At 46.9% G+C, this 28,000-nt stretch overlaps 1 protein-coding gene across 1 annotated transcript in view; it reads left to right on the top strand.

Moving 5' to 3' along the window:
• The first annotated feature begins 582 nt into the window (after window positions 1–582).
• Window positions 583–28,000, top strand: part of LOC143273984 (IgGFc-binding protein-like) — a 47,545-nt gene continuing 20,127 nt past the window's right edge. Inside the window, exons 1-6 of the mRNA XM_076574924.1 lie at window positions 583–735; window positions 4,087–4,436; window positions 18,341–18,911; window positions 20,682–21,286; window positions 22,915–23,476; window positions 25,183–25,778. Of these exons, the coding sequence (XP_076431039.1) occupies window positions 681–735; window positions 4,087–4,436; window positions 18,341–18,911; window positions 20,682–21,286; window positions 22,915–23,476; window positions 25,183–25,778 (2,739 nt within the window). The 5' untranslated portion in view covers window positions 583–680. The remainder of the gene's footprint in view (window positions 736–4,086; window positions 4,437–18,340; window positions 18,912–20,681; window positions 21,287–22,914; window positions 23,477–25,182; window positions 25,779–28,000) is intronic.

The following is a 28,000-nucleotide window of genomic DNA, read 5'->3' on the forward strand; positions in this document are numbered from 1 at the left end:
GGACCCCAGGCTTCTGCGGACACACTACTCCCCAGCTGTTCCCCTAAGGACACCACTCTTCCCGGACCCAATTTTCCCATTGCCTGGAGTGCTGCCCCTGGCTGATCTCACCCATCTCGGAGCACAGGCTACAGACTCATCCTCCACCCTCCACAAAACTTCAGGACTCACTATTCCTCCCGGCCTGATATCAGCAGCCTCTTCCAGGAAGCTGGCATCGTCTTCCTGGCGTGTGGCCAGTGGTGTGGCCTGAGGGAATGAGAAACTCCACTATATAACTCAGCCCACAGTCTGATCCTGCAGCTCCAGGGACCTGCAGGTGGGAAGGAATGGGTTTCTCCATGGAAGTATGACAGCTAGTCTCCTCTTGCCCTTCTTTCTATCTATCTCTTCCTTCGCAGCATCTGAATACCTGATTCCTCTACCTATTTCCCTGGATTCTGAATTCCCAATGTACTGGCTAGAAGCTGCATGCACACACACACACACACACACACACACACACACACACACACACACACACACACCTGGTCTATCTACCCAACTTCATTTCCTCCCTCAGACTTCCTTGCACTCAGGTAGCCCCAGTCCCAGGACTGTCCCCTTCTGCCATCTCCATGAGTCTCCAACAGGACCACAGGACAGCCTTATAAGAGCCTCCATCTCGCCCTGCTGCAGGTATGGGATCCCTATGGAGCTGCTGGGCACTCTGGGCTGCAGCATCCCTCCTATGGGGTAAGTCATGTCCTTGTCCATATCTGGGAAACTTGCCTGCCTGGGCCAGCGTCTTTCATCTATAACCCTTCCGTAAATCATCCTCAGTGTCCCCCAGGCTAGCCGACATGGGATTGAGAGCCTGTGAAAAATTAGGATTCCCTCACCCATGTTTAGCGTGTTGGCAAGTCTAGCTAGCTGCTTCTCTTTTTAGGAGACTTGTCTATACTTCCCTTCATCCTCTGGTTCTCACCACACAGACCTATTAAGAAAGAAACCATGCTGGCAACTGAGCCCAGTCAGACTGGAAGCTCCCACAACACTAAAAAAAAAATGGGTCGGAGATTTCGTATAAAGCTTCAGCTAGGCAAACAGTTTCATCTGGAAGGTAGAAGATGTGGCATGAAAAATGAGACACCACCAAACCACAATCCCAGTCAGCAAAAGAGAATGGTGGCAACTTGTTCTAGATGGAGCCTGGTGCTCCAGGGTCCACGGTCCCCTTCTGGACGGTCTCACTCATTTCTGGGCCTCCTCTGGCCCCGCTGCATTTGAGTTCCAGAGCACTGTGCAAAGCGCTCGGGTGTTGGGGCAGCGAAAGCCAGAACGGCGTGTGGATGAGCGCCGCATGAGTGAGGAGGGACGTGGGAGCAGAGGGGAGTTATCTCAAGAGGTTCTCAGGTACAGGCCAGCGGGCTGGGTTTGTAAGGGGACGAAAAAGTGGACCCACACCTGCGTTCTCTTAAGGGGTGACCCAGGAGGCCACAGTGAACTCCAGGAACACTGGTGGGGAAGAATTCCTCACAGCCTTCCTGCAGAATGACCAGCCGGGGTACGGCACGGCCTCTCTCCACCTCTTCATCTCCAGTCTGTCAGAGAGCATCACCTCTGTCACCATCCTCAGCCAGGCGGATGACACCTCCCAGAAGGACACAGTGAAGGGCAGGGAGTCAGCCACGGCCAGCGCCAGTGTCAAGGCTAAGGTGGCCAACTGCACACTTCCCAACATTCTGTGCTGGTCCACTCTGAGCACACCGGTGCAGAGCGGACTTTAAGTGCCAAGCCCAGCCTGGACTGACATGACGCTGCTGTGGCCCTCTTGGAGCCCTGGACACCGAGGGCTTTGTGCTCACTCCCATACCTCCCTTGACCACCTTTTCCCCACCTTTCCTGCATGTTCTTCCCTGGCTCCTGGGACCAGCTGGCCTGCCCACCTTCACCTTAGCAGCCCTGGCATCCTTTTTTAATTCTCCCCTTTTAGTCAAGAACAAGATTCAAAATCTTTACCAGCCAGAGTGACGCAGGGCACATGAAGCAGAGCACTGTAGTGAGAATCCCCCCACTGTTCCAGCACCAGCCTTCGTATGTTGGTTTTGGGGGAGGTTGTGCTCCCTGGGGAGACCCAGGAGGCCAGGGCGGGGGGATCTTTGGGAAGGGGCTGGTCAATATTTTGATACCTCAGTAACTGATACAGTTATAGCCGCTGCTAACTGCAGTACTGCACACCTCATGGAGGACTGTTGATGCTCAAAGTCTGGAGATCCAAACAGTGAGGACCCCGAGACGGGGCCGTCTGCACTCCAGCCTCCCTGGGTGCTTCATGTGCTTTGGCGTGGTTAAGGGACAGGGTCTGGCCCTGTGTGCGGTCTCAGGCTCAGCCCGTTCAGAAGATGCCAGCAGGTAGCTCAGGGTTGTGAGAACACAGGGCCAGAGCCAGAGGGCCTGGGGTTAAACCCCAGCTGTGCCTGTGTGACCTTTGGCCTGCCACCCCACCTCTCTGGGCTTCAGGTTCTGAGACTCTGAAGTGGGGATAATGCCTGACCCCCCACACCCACCCACACCAGGACTGTGGTGAGAGTGGAACAAATGAATGCACTTCCTTGTGGCAGAAGGTCAGGCCGGTGTGGGGTGAGGGGTGAGCTGTTTCAGGGGGGTCAGAAGAGAGAGTTCTGAGGGCTGGAGGCTGACCAGGAAGGGCTGTTTCTTCCCAGACTGTCTTCTCCAACTGGGAACCTAGACCAGGGCTTCCTTATCCTGGCAAAAATGCCACCCCACTTCAAGGGGCACTTACAACATGTGTGTATCTGTATGTATGCACACCCAGGCATGCAAGTGTGTAAGCAGGTATGCACACCCAGGCATGCATATGTGTATCTGTGTATGAGCAGGTATGCACACCCAGGCCTGCATGTGTGTAAGCAGGTATGCACACTCAGGCATGCATATGTGTATCTGTGTATGAGCAGGTATGCACACCCAGGCCTGCATGTGTGTAAGCAGGTATGCACACTCAGGCATGCATGTGTGTAAGCAGGTATGCACACTCAGGCATGCATGTGTGTAAGCAGGTATGTACACTCAGGCATGCATGTGTGTATGCAGATATACATACCCCAGCACACATGTGCAGAGGCCAGGGATCATTGTCAGGTATCCTCTTCTGATGCCTCCCTTTTGAGATTCTGAACCTGGAGCTCTCCCTCAGCAGACCTGGCTGACAGCCAGCCCTGGGACCTGCCTGTCACTGCTCCCTTCAGTCTCACTGAGCTGACACCCGTGCATGCCACCGTGCCCAGCTTTCACACAGCAAGCGCTTTACCCACACACACACACACACACACACACACCCGTCCTGTCCTCCATTTCCTGTCCTTGTTCATTCCAGCAGATGGGAAGACAAGGAAGAGGGAAATGGAACCATGAACAGCTGAATGTTTCAGTGGCTGCTCCTGGTCCCTCTTCACTCCCTGCCACTCCTCTGGGCCAAGCTGTGTTAAACAGTGAAATCAGAAACCCTGGGGTGGGGCTGAAGAGATGGCTCAGTGATTAAGGACACTGGCTGCTCTTCCAGAGGTCTTGAGTTCAATTCCCAGCAACCATATGGTGGCTCACAACCATCTGTAATGAGATCTGGTGCCCTCTCTGACTACAGGCAGAACACTGTATACCTAATAAATAAATAAATCTTTTAAAAAAAAAAAGTAAGTAGCCGGGCGGTGGTGGCGCATGCCTTTAATCCCAGCACTCGGGAGGCAGAGCCAGGCGGATCTCTGTGAGTTCAAGGCCAGCCTGGGCTACCAAGTGAGTTCCAGGAAAGGCGCAAAGCTACACAGAGAAACCCTGTCTCGAAAAACCAAAAAAAAAAAAAAAAGAAAAGAAAAAGAAAAAAAGAAAAAAAAAGAAAGAAAAAGAAACTCTGGGGTGTCAGGAAACCCAGAGAATCCCTCTCCATGAGACTGCAAACCTCAGTTTCTATACCTGTAAAATGGGTGGCTGTGAGCCAACTGCCCATCGTCCACACTGAAGGAGGACCCCAGGTTTCTGACCTCACGAACATTTCTAACTCTGTTTCTAACTCTCTTCCCTCCCCAGCTCGGCTCTCCCCAGCAGAGGCTTCCTGCCAAGGCATTCAGTGTACATCCGGGCAGCGCTGCCAGATGGTGAGTGGGAAGGCCAGGTGTGTGGCAGAGTCCACAGCTGTCTGCCGCGCCCAGGGTGATCCCCATTACACCACCTTCGATGGCCGTCGCTATGACATGATGGGCACCTGCTCCTACACCATGGCTGAGCTGCACAGCACCAAGAAATCCCTGCTGGCCTTTAAGGTAGAAGCCAAGAATGAGCACCGGGGCACCAACAAAGTCTCCTACGTGCGCTTTGTCACCGTGCGTGCCTACAACCACACTGTGTCCCTGGCCTATGGAGAAATAGGCATTGCCCAGGTGAGTTCCCCCGGGCTTTGAGTTTAAGGCCTTAGAGCTACCAGTTCCGAAGAAGGAGTCAAGCCTTGGCTCTACCAGCATCCAAATATGCCAACCAAAGAGATGGGTGGTGGGGGCGCGCACAGAAAGACTGACTAGGTGTGGTTACTTCGGGTAGAAGAAATGACCTTGAAGACTCTCCAGAGGACTAGCAGGAACTTTGTGAGCTTAAGGGGCAGGAAACAGGAGCTGCTCAGGGTGTGCGCAGAAGAGAGCAGGCACTGGTGCTTAAGGCCTGGTTTGAACGATCATCATTTTAGCTCCGGATCTAGACGTGAAGTGATCACTTCTACCCAAAGGTATGTCCTGGCCACTGCGGACAGTAGTTCTCAACTGGGGGCGACCTCAACGTGGTGACCTATCTTGTGAGGCGACCTGCTGTTGGTATGAGCAGTTTTGGTCCACTGCCGTACAGATGTCTGTTGATCTACAGAGGCAGACAGAGAGTGCCTGAGGAGGGAATGAAAATTAAGAGGCAAAACAGGGCTGAAGAGATGCTCAGCAGTTAAGAGCACTTACTGTACTTGAAGATGACTGGAGTTCTGTTCCCAGCACCCATGCCTGGAAGTCCATTTCCAGGGGATCTGATGCCCACTTCTGACCTCTGTGGGCACTGTATGTATGCTGGTCACTACATTTAGAAAACACTCATATACATAAAATTAAATAAACAAATCTTTTAAAAGCCTCTTTTAAACGCAGCACAGCAAAGCATTTATGCTGGTAAGATACTCAGAGGACTGTAAGGACTCGGTTGTGGGGTGGATGTCTTAGGCAATTTCATCAGCAGCTTATGTCTTGAACAAAGTGACACTACTCTGTCACAACGGGAATATTATAAGGTCGCCTATAGATGTAACCAACTGTCTTATTAAATAAGAAACACAGAACCAATGTAAAAGAGAAAGCCAAGAGGTCAGAGCTCAGAGCTAAAACCTTACCCTTCTTCCTGCGGTGCTCCTACCTCTCCAAAAGAGACCTACTTCCTGTGTGTTTATCTTTAATATAGTCTTTCTGTTCTGCCTTCTCATTGGTTGTAAACCCAAACACATGACTGCCTCGTCACTGCCTGTAAGTACAGCCCTCCAGGTCTTAATGGCATATGTCTCCAATGCTGGCTGTATCCCTGAACACACAGAGATCTCTGGGATTAAAGGCGTGCACCACCACCGCCACGCTCTTTCTATGGCTCTAATAGCTCTGACCCCTAGGCAACTTTATTTATTAACATACAGTGAAAATCACATTTCAGTACAAATAAAATACCACCATATTTCCCCTTTTCTATTTTAATAAAAAGAAAAAAAGCAAAAGGTTATAACTAACAAAAGAAAAACCATATACAAAAGTACAATAACTATATACAATATATACAAGTAACAAATACCTAAACAATGTCTAGTCCCTTTGTATTTGACAAAGCAGAGAAAATAATTCCATTATCTATCCTATTTTGGTAAGTCCAAAATGTATCTAATTCACTTTCTATCCTAATTAATCTTCAACTATAACTAACTAATCTTCAACTCCCTCAGAGACCCAAGAAAAAAATAATATTAGCTAACAAAAATAAAAACAGGAAATGCATGCAAGCAACTTCCAAAAAATTTGTGAGGTGACAGAAACAGCCAGCTGCCTGGACAGTCACCTGAGGTTTCTCCGCAGTGTTGGGGCATCATCTTCAGCCTATAGGCTTAGCATATCTGACAGACTCATTTGTGAAGTAGGATGTACACAAGGTCAACAGTTCAACCTCACATTGGGTGAGAGCAGTCCATGTACCAGAAACACCTGAATTCCACTAGTGTAATGTCATGATCCAGGATTTTAAATTCTGGAAAATGGTGACGGTTTTTGAATTCAGCTGTCCATTCTTCTTGGCTGTGTATATATGGCTTCATCTCAGCATCCCCTGCTTCTCCACATCACTCGATTAAATGCCAGTCTATTATTGAGAGGCGTGAGCTTTCAGTCGCTGTTCCATTGCACAACAGAAGCCATCAGCCCTCTGCCTATTAAGCTGCTTTTGAAGAAAAGGGCACTGTACCTTTTCCAGATTGCGAAGGCCACTTCAGGGGTGGGGCCATATTGTCCTGGCCTCAGCAGATGCCTTTTGATAAAGCCATAACCAAACTTGTTTTGGCAAGAATCAGTAGTCCTTTGTTTCATGTCCTGTCTGTCCTGTTTGTCAATAGTTGATTCGAGGATACTTTGTTGTCCAGTGGCTAACTTTTGCCACAATGAAAGTTAACTTCATATGCAGTTTCTTCAATGTGCATATTTTCTCTGAAATAGATTGGTGCTGCCAGGAGCCAACATGTCTCAAAAAAGAAAATATTTCTAAGTTATTAAAACATTTTAAATGCCATATTCTGTAGATCTCTGAAGGGTCTGAAGATGACCTGTCTATCTAAAATATATCTGCTCAATTTTTAAAACATATCTAATATGACTACAAGTTCTATTGTAATGTCTAACTACTAACTTTCATTTCTTTATATCCTAATAGTTGGTAATAAAAACGTTCAAAGATCAGAAAATTGCATTACATTGTTAAATGAATGGCAGAAACACAATTAGAAATATAAATTTAGCATTTTCTAACAATATCAATTTCAAATTTGTATACAATACAAAACAATACAATCCAACGTAAAGTATTTAAAACTAGTAATTGTCTTTTTCTTTTCTTTCTTTCCTTTTTTTTTAAAAAAAAAAAAGAATATTAAATCTAATCTCCTTTGCTTAGCCTTTTTCCTAACCGTTGACAACAACTTGTAACCAACCCCCCTAAAAAATGAAAATTATCCCAGACCCAAAACCCATTAAAAAGACCAAAAAACCACCCGCCCCACACCACCTCTTTGGGAATGTGGGCGTCTTATTCTTAAAATTGCTTCCTGCTGGGTATGGGCGAAGTTATCTTTATCTTGAAAGAAAAATTTTAGGTTAATTGTCAAATTCTAGGAAAGGTAACTATATCCTTCATTATCCAGTCTGTCTATAATGCCAAAGTTCAGGGTTTATCTCAAGTCTTATTCAAGTAGTCTTTGAGACTGGATCATCTCAGCTAGTCATTTCAAAATTGCTCTGAGCACCTTGTAGTTCAAAGTTGATCTGTAGATGATGTTTGTCAGCTTAATGATATTATTATTATCCATGTGGAATTGTTGTTGTTGTGGGGCCCCATCTTCTTTCTGGAGACTTCAGTTGATATTAGGCCTGGCTGTGATTTCCTTCAGAAAACTAATAAGAGACTCAAACACAAAGACATATATATGCAGCTAATTGAAGCATTTTTTCTGGAATTAGTTAGTACTCTATATGACCATTCATATCTTAACAAAGTTTAAAATGTGTGTGTGTATGTATATATATATATAAATCTTGTAAATTTTGATATAAAATTCATACTTTAAGAAAAGTTTAAAGAATCAGAATAGAATCAAAGAGTTGAGATAAGTAATAGAATAGTCCCTTAATTAATTTGGCTTTTGTCCTGTCCCACAGCAGAAGATGGCTCTTTTCTTCTGGCATGATACAGGGAGTTTGCATTTTCCTTTTAACAACATGCTTGAGTTTAAAGAAGGAGAGAGCCATTCTCCAACTCCAAAGTCAGCTTTAAATTTTAATTGAACTGGGACTATTAGAAGACCAATAGTGTTAAATCTTTAGAGAAAAGCAGAAACAAACATTTAGGAAGACATAAAATTTTTTAGATAATATATACCCATACACCGTTTCATTCTGTTTCTTGGGATAGATGATTTGTCCCTTTTCTTCAGTTGTCTCATTTGTCCAGTGTTCTTCAGATTCCTTAACCTTCATTCTCCTAAAAGACAAAAACAAAAACCTTTCCCCAAGACTAATTTTGGGGATGTTTCCTTTTGGCAAGTTATTATCTGATTAAATGAAAAGGCATGTGTTATTGATACAAGTTAGTTTAAATTGGATGTTCATGCTGGTTGATGAACTATCACCTCCTCTAATTAAGAGGTCTCTCTTGTTCAAATCGAACCTTTATCAATTTTGATGGTACCCACAGCTTATCTTCTCCTGTAGAAACAAAAGCAAAACCTCGTCCAAAATGTAATACATACCCTGGTTTCCATTCTGAGGTCAGCACATCCTTAAAGTATATAGGCTGATTTAATTCTGTAGTTTTTTCTATTAGCCAATGTCTCTCTGCAGCTGTTGTTCCTTTCTCATTGACATTGAGAAAATTCAAAGTTAATAGAGCATTATGCAGTCTATTTCTGGGGGTTTTGTTACCCCTTTCTGTTTATTTAGCATATCCTTTAGAGTTCTGTTTGATCTTTCTATAACTGCTTGACCTGTAGGATTATGTGTTATACCTGTAATATGCTTTATATTGTAATAAGCAAAAAACTGTTTCATTTTAACAGAGAAATATGATGGAGCATTGTCAGTTTTGATTTGTGCAGGTATACCATGATGGCCATAACTTCTAGCAAATGAGTGATTACAGAATCAGCCTTTTCAGAACTCAAAGCAGTTGCCCATTGAAATCCTGAATAAGTATCGATGGTGTGGTGTACATATTTCAATTTTCCAAATTCTGCAAAATGAAATCTGCCAGATTTCATTCCTCTGAGTACCCTTTGGGTTACATCCTGCTGGTAATGGTGTCTGATTGTAGAAGGAACAAGTAGGACATTTCTTTACTATTTCTTTGGCTTGTTGCCAGGTTATGGAAAAATCCTTTTTTAAACCTTTACTATTGACATGATGTTTTTTATGAAATTCTGAGGCCTCTAGCAATTTCCTATCAATAATTTATCAATCTCATCATTGCCTTGTGCTAGAGGGCCTGGCAGACCAGTATGGGATCGAATGTGAGTTATATATAAAGGATGACTCCTTTTCCTGATTGTATCTTGTAATTGAATAAATAGTGAAGTTAATTCTCAAGCATCAGGGATAAATTCTGTAGTCTCAATATGTAATACCACTCTTTCAGCATACTGAGAGTCAGTTACTACGTTGAGAGGTCTGAAAAATCCATTAATACCAACAGAATAGCATACAATTCTGATTTTTGAACTGAATTATAAGGACTTTGAACCACTTTACTTAAATTTTCTGATTTGTAACCTGCCTTTCCTTGTTTGTTGGTGTCTGTATAAAATGTACAAACTCCAGACATGAGTTTTTGCCATACAATTCAAGTCAAAATCCAATCAGCTCTCTTTATAAGATCAATTCTATCACTTTTGGGATATTTGCTGTTAATTTCTCCAAAAAAATTACTGCAAGCTGTTTGCTAAGGTTCACTTTCTGCCCATAATTTTTCAATGTCCTCCTTAGTTAAAGGTACGACAATTTCTGCTGGGTCTATTCCTGCTAATTGATGAAGTCTCAATTTTCCTTTCCAAATCAAGTCAGAGATTTTTTTCCCCATAAGTTTTTAATTTTTTATTTGGTTTCTTTGGTAAAAATATCCATTCCAATATAATATCTTCCCTCTGCATTAATATTCCAGTAGGAGAATGCCTAGAAGGTAAAATAACCAAAATGCAATCCAGCTTTGGATCAATACGATCCATGTGCCCTTCATGTACTTTCTTTTCTACCAAGGCCAATTCTTTCTCAGCTTCAGGTGATAATTCTCTTGGACTATTTAAGTCCTTGTCACCTTCTAAGGTTTTGAATAAATTATTCAATTCATCATTTTTTACCCCAACAATAATTCATAGATGAGAAATATCTCCAAATAATCTTTGAAAGTCATTAAGAGTCTGTAGTCAATCTCTCCTAATTTGCACCTTTTGGGGTCTAATTTTTTGTAGCTCTATTTTATATCCTAAATATTTAATAGAATCTCCTCTTTGTATCTTTTCAGGAGCAATTTGTAATCCCCATCAAGGCAAAATTGTCTTTACTTCTTCAAACATTCTTTCTAAAGTATCTGCATTTGAGTCAGCTAGTAAAATGTCATCCATATAATGGTAAATTATAGATTTAGGAAATTTTTTACATATCACTTCCAAAGGCTGTTGTACTAAATATTGGCACAGAGTTGGGCTATTCAACATTCCCTGTGGGAAGACTCTCCATTGAAATCTTTTAACTGGTTGAGAATTATTATAAGTAGGCACCGTGAAGGCAAATCTTTCTCTGTCTTTTTCTTGTAAGGGTATTGAAAAGAAACAGTCTTTTAAATCAATAACTATGAGAGGCCATCCTTTTGGTAACAGAGTAGGCAAAGGAATTCCAGATTGTAGAGAGCCCATTGGCTGAATTACTTTGTTAATTGCTCTAAGGTCTGTTACCATTCTCCATTTACCAGATTTCTTTTTAATAACAAATACAGGAGAATTCCAAGGGCTGGTTGATTCTTCAATATGCTGAGCATTTAACTGTTCTTCTACCAGCTCTTCTAAAGCCTGGAGTTTCTCTGTTGTTAAGGGCCATTGGTGGACCCATACAGGCTTGTCTGTTAACCATTTTAAAGGTAGAGCTGTTGGTGTCTTTGGGAGATCATCAGTTGTTGTGCCCTGTTCTTGTATAATATGGATGGCTAGTAACCACTCATTAGAATAATATCTTCTAATATTTCTCTCAGAAACATGTGCTAGTTTATAATTTGTTTCTGAGATTGGAGGGATGTTAATCTGAGTATTCCATTGTTGCAACAAGTCTCAACCCCACAGGTTCATAGCTATGTTAGCCACATATGGTTTTAATTTTCCTCTCTGTCTTTCTGGACCTATACATTCCAGCCATCTTGCACTCTGTTTCACCTGAGATAATGTCCCAATTCCTAACAGTTGAACGTTTACCTCCTGAAGAGGCCAAGTTGGATGCCAAAATTCTGGTGCAATTATGGTAACGTCCGCACCTGTGTCTACCAGACCAGACAACAAACACCATTTATTTTTATCGTTAATTTTGGTCTTTGTTCATTAATAGAAGTTTGCCAAAAAATTTTCTTTATGTTTTCTCCTTAATTTCCTATTCTCTCTGTTTCATCCATCTTGACCAGCATGATTTATTCCAATAGGCATTTGGTTATTTAATCGCTCTCCAGAGCAGGGATTTCCTCTATGGCTGCAGGAAAGGTTTGAACTAGATTTGCTATGGGGGCCTGCATGAGGCCCCTCTGGGAGTTTCCCCAAAGACTGAGGCAAAGGATTACCCTGTCTGTCCTTTGTTGATCTACATTTGTTGGTCCAGTGTTTTCCCTTACCACACCTTCTGCATACTCCAGAAGGAAGGGGCATTCTGTTTTCATTGTTCCTTGAAGAAACATTGTTTCTAGGAATGACTTGTTTACAGTCCCTTTTCAAATGTCCTTGCTTTCCACATCCAAAACATCTAACATTCCTCAAACCTTTTGAAATTGCTTCTCCTACCCACGTATCATCATGCTCATGAGCCTCAACATTAACTGTGTCTCTAATCCAATCTTCCAAAGGTGCAGATCTTGCCTTTAACGGCCTGATTATTCTTTTGCATGCTGCATTCGCATTCTCAAAGGCCAAAGATTCAATTATTATCTTACTAGCTTCTGAATCTGGGACCATTCTCTTTACTGCTGAAGCCAGTCTTTGTAAAAAAAAATCTGTGAAAGATTCTTTTGGGCCTTGCATAACCTTTATAAATGACTCAGTTTTTTTCCTGGTTCCTCAACTCTGTCCCATGCATTCAAGGCTGTCGTTCAACATAAAATTAGGGTTTGGGGGACTGGAGAGATGGCTCAGAGGTTAAGAGCACTGGCTGCTCTTCCAGAGGTCCTGAGTTCAATTCCCAGCATCCATATGGTGGCTCATAATCATCTGTAATGAGATGTGGTGCCCTCTTCTATATATATAATAAATAAATAAATCTTTAAAAAAAAAATTAGGGTTTGGATATCATATAAACATTGTGTTTGTACTGAATCATATTGGCCTTTTTCAATAAGCTGATCCTGGCAAACTTGCATTCCTTTATCCCTCCATTGTTTTTCTATGTTTTTAGCCTCATCCTTGAACCAAGTTAAAAACTGAAGCCTCTGGCTGGGTTCAAGAACAGCTTGTGCCAGCTCCTGCCAGTCCTGTGGTACAATCCTTTTGTATGTTGACCAAGAGTTTAACATTTGCTTTACATATGGGGAATGCATGCCTTAAGATACTATTGCCTCCTTAAACCTTCGTAAACCCAACATTTCAATTGGAGCCCAAATATTTTGTGTAGTCATTTGATCAGGCAACTGCTGTACGGTTACAGGATAAATTAAGGGTGACTGTGTGAAAACAGGCTTTCTTTCTGTAACTTTATGACCCAAACTTGAAACAGCTTCACTGTTAATTTCTTCTGTCTGAATTTTTACAGGTTTAACAAGTTTTTCTAAAGCTGTCATCCTGGCACTTAAGTTGACTATCTTTTTAAATAGTAAAATGAGGATAAGCATAGTAATAAACTGCATAATTTGATCAATATTAATCTTCTCATATAGTTGTTCCATCGTCAGACTGCCTAAAATTTCAAACAAAACCCATTCTTCCAATGTACACATAAAACCTATTTTTTTTAAAAATGTGGGAAAAAATTCTCTTTTAAATAGTTTACTTTAAAATATTTGATATGTTGTGACTTACCAAATCTGCGTAGAACAGTAGAAATCCGAGGGAATTTCAAAACAGCCACCTAATGTCCGAGGTGTGAAGAGAGAGAGAGAGAGAGAGAGAGAGAGAGAGAGAGAGAGAGAGAGAGAGAGAGAGACTCAAGAAAGCGTAGCTGGCTAAAGCTTAAATCCAGCCACGTGTTCCCTCTTGAGCCGAGTCAAGGCTTGGCTCTGGCTTCCTTAAGCTCCGACCACGTGCGTTGGCTTTACAGGCAGGGGCCCTGTTTGGCAGGGCAGGCCTGAGTTGTTTGTAGCTCTGGCTTTAAGCAAGTAGTTCACGGTTAGCCCCGCCTGAGGCCAAGTCAACCTGGGCCTGGCCTAGGGAGCCGGCCACCCTTGTGGGAAACCGGACCTGCTGCCAAGCCAAGCAGTTTTTAATGGATTCTTGTCATGTTGGGTGCCAAATGTAGATGTAACCAACCGTCTTATTAAATAAGAAACACAGAACCAATGTAAAAAAGAAAGCCGAGAGGTCAGAGCTCAGAGCTGAAATCTTACCCTTCCTCCTGCGGTGCTCCTACCTCCCCGAAAGAGAGCTACTTCCTATGTGTCTGTCTTTAAATAGTCTTTCTGTTCCGCCTTCTCATTGGTTGTAAACCCAAACACGTGACTGCCTCGTCGTTGCCTGTAAATACAGCCCTCCAGGTCTTAAAGGCATATGTCTCCAATGCTGGCTGTATCCCTGAACACACAGAGATCTATGGGATTAAAGTCGTGTGCCACCACCACCACCACCACCACCACCACCACCACCACCACCACCACACTCTTTCTATGGCTCTAATAGCTCTGACCCCCAGGCAACTTTATTTATTAACATACAATGAAAATTACATTTCAGTACAAATAAAATACTACCATAGTCGCCTGTTAGGTGATCAGCTCGCACTTAAAAACTGTTTTCTGGAGGTGTGGTTCGGATTCCCTCCAGCACCTCCTGTCACACAATACATGGCTTTAAGTGGGGAGTCGGTGTTCCATCTTTAGAAGAACACCTACAGGCTCCCTCTGGAATCCCATCATCCCTTTCTGCGGGGTCAGCACTCTGGTGGCTTTGGGGAAAATCCTCTTTCTAAGCACACACCAGCCCCATGTCCCTTTGCCTGCACTTTCCGCCTCTCTGGGAAAAGGGTGTCTCAGGCGTTGAGCTGACAGAGTAAGTCTCTCCCTGGACTGTGAAACCTGACATTCTGGTACAAACAGGAAACCGGGTTAGGTAGTGTCAGCCAGGCTACACTGCCATGGCTGTCGGAAAGCCTACCTCGAGGACTTCCCTGGTGTTCTCATAACAGGACGCAGGAGGATTAGTTCTTTTTGGTTTTTGTTTGTTTTCTTTTGTTTTTGGTTTTTCGAGACAGGGTTTCTCTGTGTAACTTTGGAGCCTATACTGGAACTCACTCTGTAGCCCAGGCTGGCCTCGAACTCAGAGATCCGCCTGCCTCTACCTCCTGAGTGCTGGGATTAAAGGTGTGCACCACCACCCCTGGCTAGCTCTTTTTGTTAAAGGGTCATTACATCCCCGTGTTAGTCAAGGGGCTTGTGAGTGTGTACCTCATATCAGCCGTTCCCTGGTTCCAGGAAAGTAATGGTTAAAGCCGAAGGGGTTGTGGGAACCCCCAAGCCTCCTCAGTCCTTAGCAAGGTCATTATGGACTCCTGTTAGCTGCAGCTGTCTATTGCGATTGTTCTTACAGGGTATGGGGCCACTCCCCTTGGGACCAAGCTCCAGTTCCAAGTTTTCAACTCCTTTTACAAGTTTTGGATGGAGGTGGTGGCTTGTTTGATTTTGTTTGTTTGTTTAGTTGGTTTTGTTTTAATAGCTATATTTTGGGGGTTTTATTAAGATTCTCATTTGTAATCATTATCTTCCATAGCGAAAATTATTCTTTTTTATTTTTTATTAACTAATTAAGTTTCTCCCAGCCCGATCAGTTTCCCCTCCCTCCTCTCCTACCAGCCCCTCCCCCCAACCTCCCCTCCCTGCATCCCCATCCACTCCTCCTCTTTTCTCTTCAGAAAAGGACAGGGCTCCCATGTATATCAGCCAGCCATGGCATATCAAGTTGCAGTAAGACTAGGCACCTCCTCTCCTATTAAGGCTGGACGAGGCAACCCAGCAGGAGGAAAGGGTCTCAAGAGCAAGTGTTTGATCTTCTTATCTTCTTGGTCATCGTAGACTGTCTAAGGCTGTGTCTACCAATCAAGAAAGGTCCATACCTCTGCCCCTTAATTGCTTGTCATTTAAGCCAAATATCAGACACACCTTGCCAGATTAATGAAGGATATTGATCATCCTTACACTTCTGGAGGCTTCTGGCTGTAATTCAGTACAGCGCTCGTTGTTTGATACAGTCTTTATGACGAGGCTGAGAAGAGCCTTAGCTGTCCTGGAATGGCTTTGTATCTCATTTAAGTTTCTTGGCTCAAGTGTCTAAGAGGACATCTTTGTGATGGGGTCCAGGCAGCATCTGTCATTGTTGGAATCTGAGTTCCTCCCTGTCTGTTTACTGCTACTACATCTCTTGAATGTGGAGTGTTGGAACTCAGTTATCTCACTAGCGTTGTTTATGACATGGGCTCATACAGCAGCCCAAGAGGGGCAGCGTGCAGCTGGACTGCTGGCAAGGAGTTTACCAGCCTTTGACCAACTGAAGAGGCTGTAAGTAGAAGCTGGATATGGACCCAACAACCCCAGGGTTAGCCTTGGGTATTTGAGCATCCTGCCAGGTACATCTCAGTGGGGCCACCCTCTGCCGCACTGCAGCAGACGCCCTAAGAAAACTGGGTGCCCTGATGGTCTCTGCAGGAAGAGCCCATTGCAGAGTCACCGCCACATCTAGGAAGTGTTCTCTTCTGATGCTCCAGTAGCTTCTCCAAGGGAAGAGGAGCTGGTTCAAGTCCAGCAAAGGGAAGTGGAACATCTTCTGAGACTTTCTGGGAACTTGGGGCCTAAAGTTATAGTAACATTGATTCCCTTCCCTTCGGGTCTTCGTTGTGAACCAGCAGGGGGTTATCGTTGATGTCTGGGATCTTTATGCCTTAGATTTGTTCCACCATTAGAAGAATCTTGATTATAGAACAGTGGTTAAATCATGTCCTGCTCTTTCAGATGATCCAAATTCAGTTTCCATTATCTACATAAAATTCCATCATCCACAGAAGACGACTCATAACTGTCGGTAACTCCAGTTCCAGGGGATCCAATGACTCTAGCCCCTGTGGACACCTGCATTCTCTCTCTCTCTCTCTCTCTCTCTCTCTCTCTCTCTCTCTCTCTCTCTCCCTCCCTACCTCCCTCCTTCCCTCCTTCCCTCCCTCCCTCTTTCTCTCTTGCACCCACGCGCATGCACACACACACACACACACACACACACACACACACACACAATATGCATATATAATTGTTTTAACAAAATAATTCTAACTGCAAAGTAGTATAAAAATCAATGGCCCATTTAAGAGTTATGACTCCATATTATATTGCAGTACTGGGCCCCTAACAGGGAATTTAATTTTTTTAATTTTTAATTTTAATAACAGAGAATTTTAAATCTCTGCTGCAACTAGTTAAGAGACTTGAACCCATTCTATGCAGATTCAGGTCATGGACTTGATTCCCTCCCAGCTGGCGCTCAAGGGGCACCCCAACCAGTCCTGCACATTAAAATAGCAAACAAAGCCAGGTGGTGGTGGCACACACCTTTAATCCCAGCACTCAGGAGGCAGAGGCACGGATCTTTGTGAGTTCAAGGACAGCTAGGGATACACAGTGAAACCCTGTCTCAAAAAAAAAAATCAGCAAACAAAATGTCAGTCAGGACTGCTCAAAAAGAGTCTTGTGCCGCTTAACACAGAGAGGAAGAGGCATCCAGAGTTAATATAGATAATAAAGAAACGAGAGTGGGAAACCAGATACCTAGTCCAAAGGAACTTCTTGACCAGTCAGGATTCTAGATAAGAACCTGGGCTCCTCCACACATAAGCAATGGAACTGGTCTGATCTCAAACGCAAATAAATCAAGACCCCAAAGCCCTTGCAGAGCTAGGGACTCACACCTGAGGAAGGACTTTAAGGTCAGCAACAAGTGTTTAGTCTAGAGGCTAGAATCCTCAAAAGTTACTCCTAGTGTCTGGGGGATCCAAACGTAGGAGTCGGGATAGGGAGAACGACCTGGGGTGACTGGCAAGCTGGTGCTACCGTTTGAGGACTGAGCCCATTGTGCCCAGCATTGCCCACGTTGATTGTTCTAGCTAGCCCTAACTGTCAACCAGACACAGCTTAAAGTCACCTGAGAGATGCCTCAGCTGAGGAACGGTCTACAGCAGTCTGGCCGATGCCCATGTTTGTCTTGGCCATTGAGTGTGGGCAGCACCATTCCTAGGTATGTGGGTCTGGTCTGTATACGAGAGCTAAGATGTGGGCCAGTGAGCCAGCCAGCCAGCAGTGTTCATTATGATTGCTGCTTTGGGCTCCCGTCCTGAATTCTTGCTCCCACTTCCCTCACTGATGAATTGGGATCTGAACATGTAAGACAAACCCTTTCCTCCCCTGAAGTTGCTTCTGGCCAGGGCACTGTGTCACGGAAGCAGAAAGGAAACCAGCACACTGGCGGTGGTTTTTAATGGGGCTGGAGCCCTCCAGCAGATCTGTCCTCTTGGCGGTTGCTGGTCTTGACTAGTTCTGCCCACAGCCTCCCATCTCTCACTCCCTAGCTCATGACCATGAGTCCTGCTGGTCTCACTGGTTCTCTGCAGCTGCCCCTTGCTGCCACCAGACCTGCCAGCTTCCTTCCTCACACTGGCTTCACCACTGTAGCCAGCCTGCTCTCCTGCCGGGCACTGCGGGAGGCACTGGAGAGAAAACCATGAGGTGGCCTTTAGTGGCTCAGACAGATGGAGGATGCGGGACACTAGCGTGCTGCAGGAGAAGGCGAGATGCTGTGGGGACTGGGAAGCAGAGGAGGAGAGGCAACAGGAAGGGTGGTCAGGGGTGGCCTCAGAGTCTGTGGCACCTCGGCAGACATTAGCTGCGGAGGGGGGTCTTCATGCACATCCCAGGAAGAACACCTCAGGCCACTGGAGGTGCAAGAGCAAGCATCCCTGGGCTCCGCTGGGAAGGACAAAGGAAGGGCAAGGAGGAGAGTGTCCTGTGTGACTAGAGCTGGGGACTTGAGTGGAGGAGATGAGGGCGGAAGGGGAGATAACACAGGGGTCTGACCGCTGCCGCCTCTCCACAGATCAACTACCAGTACTCGAGCCTGCCTGCCTCCCTGAGTGACGGTCGCCTGCGTGTGTACCAGAGTGGCACACAGGGTGTGGTAGAGCTGGACTTTGGGCTGGTGGTCACCTATGACTGGGATTGCCAGCTGACACTAAGCCTGCCCAAGCGCTTCCAAGACCAGGTGTCGGGGCTGTGTGGCAACTATAACGGAGACCCTGCCGACGACTTCCGCATGCCTGATGGGAAGCAGGCTTCTGATGTCCTAAACTTCACCAAAAGCTGGAAGCTGGATAACGGGGACCTCTTATGTGATGACGGCTGCTTTGGCAATTGCCCCTCCTGTACCACAAGCCAGACCCAGTTCTTTAAGGGGGACTGTCTCTGTGGCATCCTAACTCTGTCCACAGGCCCGTTTGCTGACTGCCATGACTTCCTGGACCCCAAGCCTTTCCTGGAAGAGTGTGTGTATGACATGTGTGTGACCAGAGGGGAACGCCTCACCCTGTGCCATGGCCTCAGTGCCTATGCTAGAGCCTGTGCGGACCTGGGCATCTCCGTCCGGGAATGGAGGTCACGAACCAACTGCTGTGAGTTACAGCCAGGGTAGGGAGGTGTTGGTGAGGGGCCAGGGAACCGCTGAATCTGCTTGGTACCTGAGCACTGACTGTGCGGAAGCCCGGTGACACTGATGGCCGAGAGACCCCAGCGCTGCTACAGTGAGCCCAAGGTTGGCCACACATAGGGGTAGAACAGGGATAGACCGCAGCGGTAGGCATGAGAGGGCGCTGAAGCAAGATGGAGAGGGAGGCAGGATAAGACGCGGGGAGTTCGACAGAGATACACGATGTTAGCGGTGGGGGTAGGGTTCATACAGTTATAGGCAGGGTTTTCCTAGAAAAAGAATGTTCAATTTGAAATCCCTGGGAAGGACTGGAATAGCCAGAAACGGGGCGGGGGAGGGGGCGGAGGATCTGGGCTCCTGACCCAGGGAACCACAGAGGTTTGGCAGGAAAGAGTCTGGCCAAGTTGCAAGATAAAAGTCAGTGGTCATCTTCGCTTGTAACACTCACGTGACTCCCCTGCCCTCTGGACTAAGCCACAGATGACTAGCCAGGTGTCCACCCACTAAAGCAGTCACGCATTCAGTCAGCAAACATGCCATGTCTTCATGACAGCCTCTTCCGTGCTGCTGATGTGGAGGACAATGTAAGAGCCCACATGAACGTGTCTGCGGCCTGCAGACAGCTCAGAGAAATGCTGAAGAAGCATATAGGCTGGTGAGGGAAGAAACCGGCCCAGTGCTTAAGCCTGGGACTTCGGAAGGGAGATAAGTCCACAGGGAGATTGTTTGAATTTGCCTGCATCACTGTGACACACCATTGTCCAGTGAGCCTCCCTCCCTGAGTATCTCCAAACCCAAAACAAAGGGGACAGCAGTGAGCTCATTGCCCCACCTGTCCATCTTTTGGGCCCTGAGGTCAGAGATGACGATTCAGTGTGACTGAGTCAGGTTGTGTCCCCACTCCAGCAGAACTTCCGTCCTGGGTGGGGAGGGACAGACAGGCAGTTCACAGATCAACTATGAAAACCTTCAGAGAGCAAAGGATGCAAGGTCTGTGATAGTGTCCGGAGGCTCGGGAGACTTTGGGGATCAATGACACCGGACCCTGGAGCGCAGGCAGGCAGCGGAGTCAGCAAAGCCATCACAGAGATCCACATAACCAGGGTGTGTCACCCCACTTCCTCCTGGCATTTGCTCATGAACACATGGGCAAGGAGAGAGTGGTGCTGGAATCCAGGCGGTCTAGCCTTGGCTTTCACCCGCATCATCTGTTTGAGGACAAAATAACAATGGTGGAGGGAATGGTCGGTGCAGAGGCCTGAGATGGGGCTCTGGGGACAGGCGCCAGTCCGCTGAGGCGCTATCCATTAGGGAAGTGAGAAGGATGGGGACAGGGAGGTGATGAGGGAAGCCCCTGGGCCTGGGGAGGACTCTGCTTCCCCCCCCCCCCCGAGATGGAGCCACAGGAGGTTGGGGGTGAGGTTCGTGGTCTGACCCTGCATTCCCAGCTCCTCTGGCTGCTGTGAGGAGCAGATTTGGGACAGGGGACCAGGATACCAGGCAGGAGTCTGTTGTGGTTCATGGGCTGTGGAGACAGATTTGGGTGGCTTTGACTATGAAAGTCACAGGGTTTGCCCACTGACTGGTTGTCCGGGGATGGGATAGAGGAGGCCATTGGGACCTGAGCATCGAGAAGGTATGAGTGCCATTAATTGAGGAGTGTGGAGATCCGAGGAAGCGGCTTTGTCCGGGGGAGCCCCCACCTTAGTATGACCCTTTCTTCCCAACCCTCCAGCCATGTCCTGTCCAGCCAACAGCTACTATGATCTCTGCAGCCCTGCTTGTCCAGCCTCCTGCAACTCAGAAGCTGCACCGGCCAACTGCTCTAGGCGCCCTTGTGTGGAGGGCTGCGTGTGCCTTCCAGGCTTTGTGAGCAATCGAGGCCTCTGTGTGCCGGTGTCATCCTGTGGCTGCACCTTCCAGGGCCGCCTGCTGGCCCCAGGCCAGGAAGTGTTTGCTGACGACCTGTGTCGGCAACGCTGCACCTGTGATGCGGCCACCCAGAAGGTGATCTGCAGGGACACATCAGGATGTCTGTCTGGGGAGCGCTGTGGGATACAGAATGGGTTCTTGGGTTGCTACCCAGAATACTTCGGCTCCTGCCGGGCATCTGGAGACCCGCACTACATGACCTTTGATAGGCGGAACTACAATTTCATGGGCACCTGCACCTACATGCTTACCACCTCGTGTGGCCAGCACCCCTCCCTCCCGGACTTCAAAGTGATTATGGAAAACGAACGTCGGGGAAGCCAGAGTGTGAGCTTTGTGCATTCTGTGCAGCTGGAGGTCTACGGAGTAAAGTTGGAGGTGCCCCGGAACTACCCAGGCAAAGTGCTGGTGAGTGCTGTGGGTCCTGGAACTGGGGAGGGCATAAATCCACTGACCGATTAGTGGTTTGGGGGGAGGTGGTGGAGTGGGATTCATTCAACGGATGGCTAAGGTCCAGACCCGAGATGTAGGTCCTGCTGCTACTCCTCCTTGGGATAACAGTTCCATGACTGTGTCCAGCCTCTCTCCCTTTGCCACCAGGAGCCACCATTCCCTGGGTGGTTGTGGAGATTTGATGAATCTATATCTGCAGGGTCCTTAAGAGAGGTCTTGATGCTCAGTAGATGTTGGTGGTCCCTAGTTTTGTTCTCAAGAAACTTTGGAATTAGAGACTTGTGCATTTTCTAAAGAATGGTCCACAGAGCAAGGTGTCGAGGGACATGAAATATCAGGAGCAAAGCAAACATTTATGTTAGCAGGAAAATGGAGGTCCTCATTCAGCCCCTCAGAATGAATGAATGTCTGTCCACTCACACAGCACCAAGGCTACACAGAGTGAGATCTTGTCTCAGAAACTTCAACAAACAAAAGAAAGCTCTTTTGCCTGGCTGTGGCCTCTTCTCTACACCCTCTTTCTCCCCAGGACGGGCCCCGCTCCATCACTTCTTTCCAGACGATCTGCTGTGCTATTCATAACTTGTCTCAGCTGCCCTGAGGGCCACACTATTGTCACTCACTAGGACTGAAAACCCAGAGCCTTGGACCGGCTGGCTAGGCAAGGGACAGAGGACAAGTCCACACCTAGAGGCCAATTGTCCTGATTCAAGTTTTCCCAAATAGGTTTTGCAAATCCACCATAAGTCCCGTCCTGTGATCAAAGATAGCTTCTCTGCCATTCTTGAGACTTGCTACAGGTAAAGTCAAGTCTACAGACATTCCTTGCCCACAAAAAACAAAACAATACAAAACAAAAAGACAAAAACAAACAAACAAAAAAACCAGTAAAAGCCAGGTGGTAAAAGCCACACCAATCCCAGCACTCAGGAGGCAGAGACAGAGAGATCTGTGAGTTCCAATCTAGCCTGGTCTACATAGTGAGTTCCAGGACAATTAGGGAGAAAAAGTGATACCCTGTCTCAATATACATATTGAAGTTTTAATCCCAGCACTTCAGAGGCAGAGGCAGGCAGATCTCTGAGTTCGAGACCAGCCTGTCTATATAGTGAGTACAGAAAGACCTTGTCTAAAAGAAAATTTAAAAAAATATATGTGTGTCTGTGTGGAGAAATAAGTTGTTGGATATTTACACAATAGCTCATAATTAAAGGAGGGGAATTTGGGTGATGGCCTGTCACCCTGGGGAGAGGGAGGGTGGGCAAATTAAAAGTGGGAAACATAACTTTCCATGTGCCGGGCTCTATATCCCCAGTGGTTGGTGTGGAAAGGCTCTAGATAAAGAGAGCCTTTCTAATAAGGCTTTATTAGTAAGCAATTATTAGTAGGTATTAATGTCCCCCCACCTCTCCAAAATGACATTTTAGCTAAGGCTTGAGTACTAATTAACAATGTGTATGAAAACAACTAAATGCAAAGGTCTTGAGACCAGACTAAGTGGGGACGTTTAGAGTGCTGTCAGTACTGGGGAGATGGGCAGAGCTGGTACCCTGACCTGTTGGTCCTCCTCCATCTCCACTCAGTTGGACGGCGTCATTCGGTACCTGCCCTTCCAAGCCGCAGGTGGAAAAATCGTCGCGTTCCGCAGGGGCATGTACGCCGTCCTGCGCACGAATTTTGGCCTGACCCTCAGCTTCAACTGGGACACCCATGTGACCGCCAAGGTGCCCAGCAGCTACGCTAAAGCTGTGTGTGGGCTCTGTGGGAACTTCAACGGGGAGCCTCGTGATGACCTTGGTCAGCAGGATAAAGGGGAAGCCCTCGACCCTCGAGACTTCGGGAAGAAGTGGATGGTCACAGAGAAGCCTGGCTGCAGAACGGACGAACAACTTCGGTGTCCCCACATGAACAGCAAGTCAGTGGTGAAGAACAAAGAGAAGTGTAAGATCCTGAGGGACAAGGAGGGTCAGTTCAGGCACTGCTGGAAAGTGCCCATGTTCAACAGTGCCCTCATAGAGTGTGCCTACGACAGCTGCCGCATGCCAGGCCAAACGAAGCCACTGTGTGACGCGCTGGCCACATACACCGCCATATGCCAGGCTGAAGGGATCACTGTGTATCCCTGGAGGAGTGAGAAGCTTTGCCGTGAGTACCAAGAGTGGCGACCAGGGGGTTGGATCTGGTGTCTGTTCGTTAGCATACGAGTAGCGTTAGCATAATTAACATACAAGTGGTATTAGCATAATTTAACGCACAAGCAGCATTGTTTAATCTTTATGATACCTGGTGAGAAAGGAGTCCTGCTTATGCCGTGGAACTCGGGGACAGCAACAGGACACTAAGAAGTCATAGACAGCAGCACTTATGAACGAGTACACCTGGAGACCCCAAGTTTGATTGATGGCCAGTGACAGCTGTCAGACACAATTAGGAAGCTGGGAAGCTGTTCTGAAATGAGGCTGCCATGGTCCAGAGACAGAATCTTCCCTCTTCCTTCATTTTATTTTACTTTCACTTAAATGACCAACGTGCCTAGAGTCCACGGTATCCATAGCACGGGGTATGTCTGCAGTCACACGAGGTGGGGAGGTCCTTTGGCTTGGTTCCCGTGGTTTGGGCTTTGGACACCTTTTTCAGTTTCCATTTTATGTGGTGCTGGGGTGTAAACACAGAGCCTGATGCAAGCTTGGCGAGCTGTGTCAGGGAGCTCAGCCCAGCATGCTCGGCCGGGTGCTTCCTTTTGCTTTGTGATCAGAGTTTAGGGAGGGAAGCAAGACATGGTTTGATTTGGTTGGCTGGTTGTTTTTAAAGTTTATTTATTTTTATTTTATGCGTGTGAGTGTTGGGCCCGAATATCCATCTATTCACCGATGGGCATGCAGTGCCCAAGGAGGTCAGAAGAGAGCAGCAGATCCCCTGGGACCTAACTTACAGATCCTTGTGAACCACTACATGGGTGCTGTGCACCGAACCCAGGTCCTCCTCAAGAGCAGCCAGTGCTCCTAACAGCTGAGCCATCTCTCCAGCCCCATGTTCCTTCATTCGTTTGTTTGTTCATTGTAACACTAAATGCTTTCGCTAAACTGCACTGTGTAATTATTTTTAATTACTATTACTTAATATTTGAAATTACTAAACTAATATTCTATTAATACTATAAAATGAAGGCGCTAATGCCATACTCACTCACATACTGCAAAGATTATACATACAGGCATGCATACGCTTATTTAGACTATGTAACACATATTAGCATTTATATCCAATGTTAGTTGTGTCATTCAAGATATTACAGATAAGGGTTAGGGATTTAGCTCAGTAGTAGAGCATTTGCCTAGCAAGTGAAAGGCCCTGGGTTCGGTTCTCAGCTCCGGAAAAAAAAAAAAAAGGTATCACAGATTAGCCGGGCAGTGGTGGCACACACCTTTAATCCCAGCACTTGGGAGGCAGAGGCAGGCGGATCTCAGTGAGTTCAAGGCCAGCTTGGTCTGCAAAGTGAGTTCCAGGACAGCCAGGAATGTTACACAAGGAAACCCTGTCTCGGGAAAAAAAAAAAAAAAATATATATATATATATATATATATATATATATACACATATATTTCAGATTGACCACAAACCACAGTTGCATCACAACTGAATCTTATTTCTGAGGCTCAGAAACTGTGATGAAAGGTGTTCCCTTGACCCTACTGAGCACGATAGTTTCTTGAAGGCCACTTTGTGTGTGTGTGTGTGTGTGTGTGTGTGTGTGTGTGTGTGTGTGTGTGTGTGTGCTTGTGTATATCGGGGAATCAGCTGTGTCCACCCAAGAGTAAAAATCTTTGATCCTGACGGCCCTCTCCCTGCAGCAATGAACTGCCCTCCTCACAGCCACTATGAGCTGTGTCATCGAGGCTGTCCGCTGACCTGTGGAGACCTGCCAGTGCCCGGAGGCTGTGGCTCACATTGCCAGGAGGCCTGTGTCTGTGACGAAGGCTTTGTCCTTAGTGGTGAGACCTGTGTACCCCTGTCCTCCTGTGGCTGCGTGTACCAGGGCGTTTACCACCAGGCAGAAGAGGACTTCTATCCTGGACCCGAGTGCAATTCTCTTTGCCACTGTCACAAGGGCGGCCTGGTGTCCTGTCAGCCCTCGTATTGCAGCCCATATGAAGTCTGTAAGGTGTCCAGTGGCGTCCTGAGGTGTGTGGCTGTGAACTCAGCCACCTGCCGTGTGTCGGGAGCTTCCCATTACACCACTTTCGACGGCCGCCGCTTTGACTTCATCGGCACCTGTGTGTATGTGCTGGTTCAAACCTGCTGGACCCGGCCTGGCCTGCAACAGTTCACAATACTGCAGGAAAATGCGGTCTCGGGCAACAACACAGAAGTCAGTGTGACCAAGATGATCACCATACAGGTGGCCAACTACACCCTGAAGCTGCAGCAGAATCAATGGAAGGTCACGGTGAGGACAGAGGAGACATGGGCCTTGGGGGCGGACATGTGAGGTGGAGCGTGGACAGTCCAGGAGGGGGTGTCCAGAGACCACGAGAGCATGTGAGGAAGCATGCCCTCAACAAGAGGAGGTACTGATGGAAAGCCTAGAGTAAGGAGGCCTCAGGGCCCTGGGGCCTTTTCCCACGTGCCTTTGTCTCTCCTTCTGCTCTACCCTTAACTGACCCTCTCCTCATCTTCCCATGTATCCCACCATACCTGGTCCCTGCCTGTTGTAAGACACTATTGATAGGAAGACATGAACAAATGTCTACTCACCCCTAGATGGGAACCCATGACAGGCCAAAGTAAAAATACCACCCAAGTTTAACAATGAGTTTCTTGGGTTACTTATAGGAATATAAACTCATAGAGCATGAACAACTCAAAGAAAGCTGAGAAAACAAAAGTCCACTCCAGCACAGGTCATGACTGAGGAAAGCTGAAACCCTGGAGCTTTCTGCACCACCTTCAGTTAGTTCCGCAAGTGGGAGAGTCTCCAAGCAGTCCCTGCTGCTTATATAACCTTGGGGAAGAGGGATCTTGTGAATCTGCTAAGTTTTAGGAACTTCCTGTGACTTGTGAGTTATTAGTCCTCATTATGTCCTAAGTCTTATAGAGCTTCCTTTTCAAACTTCTGAGTCCTAATGAGCCTCCCTCAAGGATGAAATGTATTCACAGGAAATGTCTACCCAACACTGTCCTAGCCACCTCCTTGTTTCCTACCCACAAGGAACACTTGATACAGTCACAGCATAGAAAAGCTCAGAGGTGGGAAAGGTTCAGGGACAGAGGATAGTCTGTGACCCCCATCATCCCTTTAACAACCATAGCAACAACAGTAGAGCAGCTACCTGTTTTGCATGCTGCCCCTAGGCCCAGTGGCTGCCAAGCACCTGGCACCCTCATCATCAATTTAACCTTGAGACTGGAGCTAGAAAAGGCACCACGATTGGCTTCATTTGTTTGGAAGACAAGGTCCCGTCACTGTGTTAAAATCCCTTAGCAAAGACAAGATATGTGTTGCTAAGAAACAGCACACTGGATTCTGCACCACATTCTGTTGCTTTTCTGAACAAGAAGGATTAGGTCTCACATGGAGACTGGCATTTGAGATACAGTGGGAATGTCCGCCCGCCCGCCCCCCTCCCCCCATGCAGCACACAGTCATTGTTCTGGTAGCAGTAGGTACAAGAGCTGTCACATGCCCTGGCGTGGGTTACAGGACGCAGTGTCTTCTCTAACAAGCCCCAAGCTCTGAGATTAGCACCTGACAAATAGGCAGCTCCGGGCACATGGGGACAGTCTCTGTCCGATATTGGCATCTCACCAAACCCCAGCTTCCCTGCGACTGTCCCTCGCTGCAGAGGGAGAAACTGAGGCCAGAGGTTAAGTGACTTGCTCTTATGCAGGGCCAGCCTGATGGAATAGAATGGTTGTTCACGTCTTTAAGACACTCAGACATGCCTAGAGTGTGTCTTTCCCCTGCCCGCTCCCTGTCGCCTCACAGCTCTGTAAACCCAGTGTGCAGGGTGTGCGTAATGAGGAAGGGCACAGATGTGGTAACCAGGGGTGCACCTCCCAAGCCTGGTTGGAGCCAAAGCCCTCGGTGATCTTCAGATGAGGAATGGAGCCTGACTTTGCTTCACTGTCCAGATGAAGACTTGCAAACAGGACCCCAGCCACGGGGGACGGGGGTCCACAGCACAAGCCTTTGCACATGTTATATGTAGCAGGTACCCTAGATGACACACTGGAGACAAGACACCCTGTCCCCCTAGACAGACAGGAAGCAGAAACACAGGCGAATCTCTGCCCAGGGCACAGAGGGGTAAAGGGTAGGCTGTGCCTCCGGGCTCAGTCCCTGCAATATCAGTCACCATGTCACCCAGGCTGGTGAGGTCATCACCCCTCTGAGACCTACAGTGGTTTCCTGGTGGCTGCTGTGACCAAATGCCACAAGCTTGCTGACTTAAAATCACATGCTGGTGAGATGACTGGGCAGGTAAAGGCACTTGCCGGCAAGCTTGACGACCTAACTTGAGTCTCGGAGACACACGTGGTGAGAGGAGACAGCCAGCTCCCACAATTTATTCTCTGATGTACATGTGTGCGCTCCCTCCCACAAATAAATACTGAAATAAAATGTAACTTACAAACTTTTCTAACGTAACATAGGTTTATAGTCTCACA

The sequence above is a fragment of the Peromyscus maniculatus genome, chromosome 1 (genome assembly GCF_049852395.1).
Source record: "Peromyscus maniculatus bairdii isolate BWxNUB_F1_BW_parent chromosome 1, HU_Pman_BW_mat_3.1, whole genome shotgun sequence".
NCBI lineage: Eukaryota > Metazoa > Chordata > Mammalia > Rodentia > Cricetidae > Peromyscus > Peromyscus maniculatus.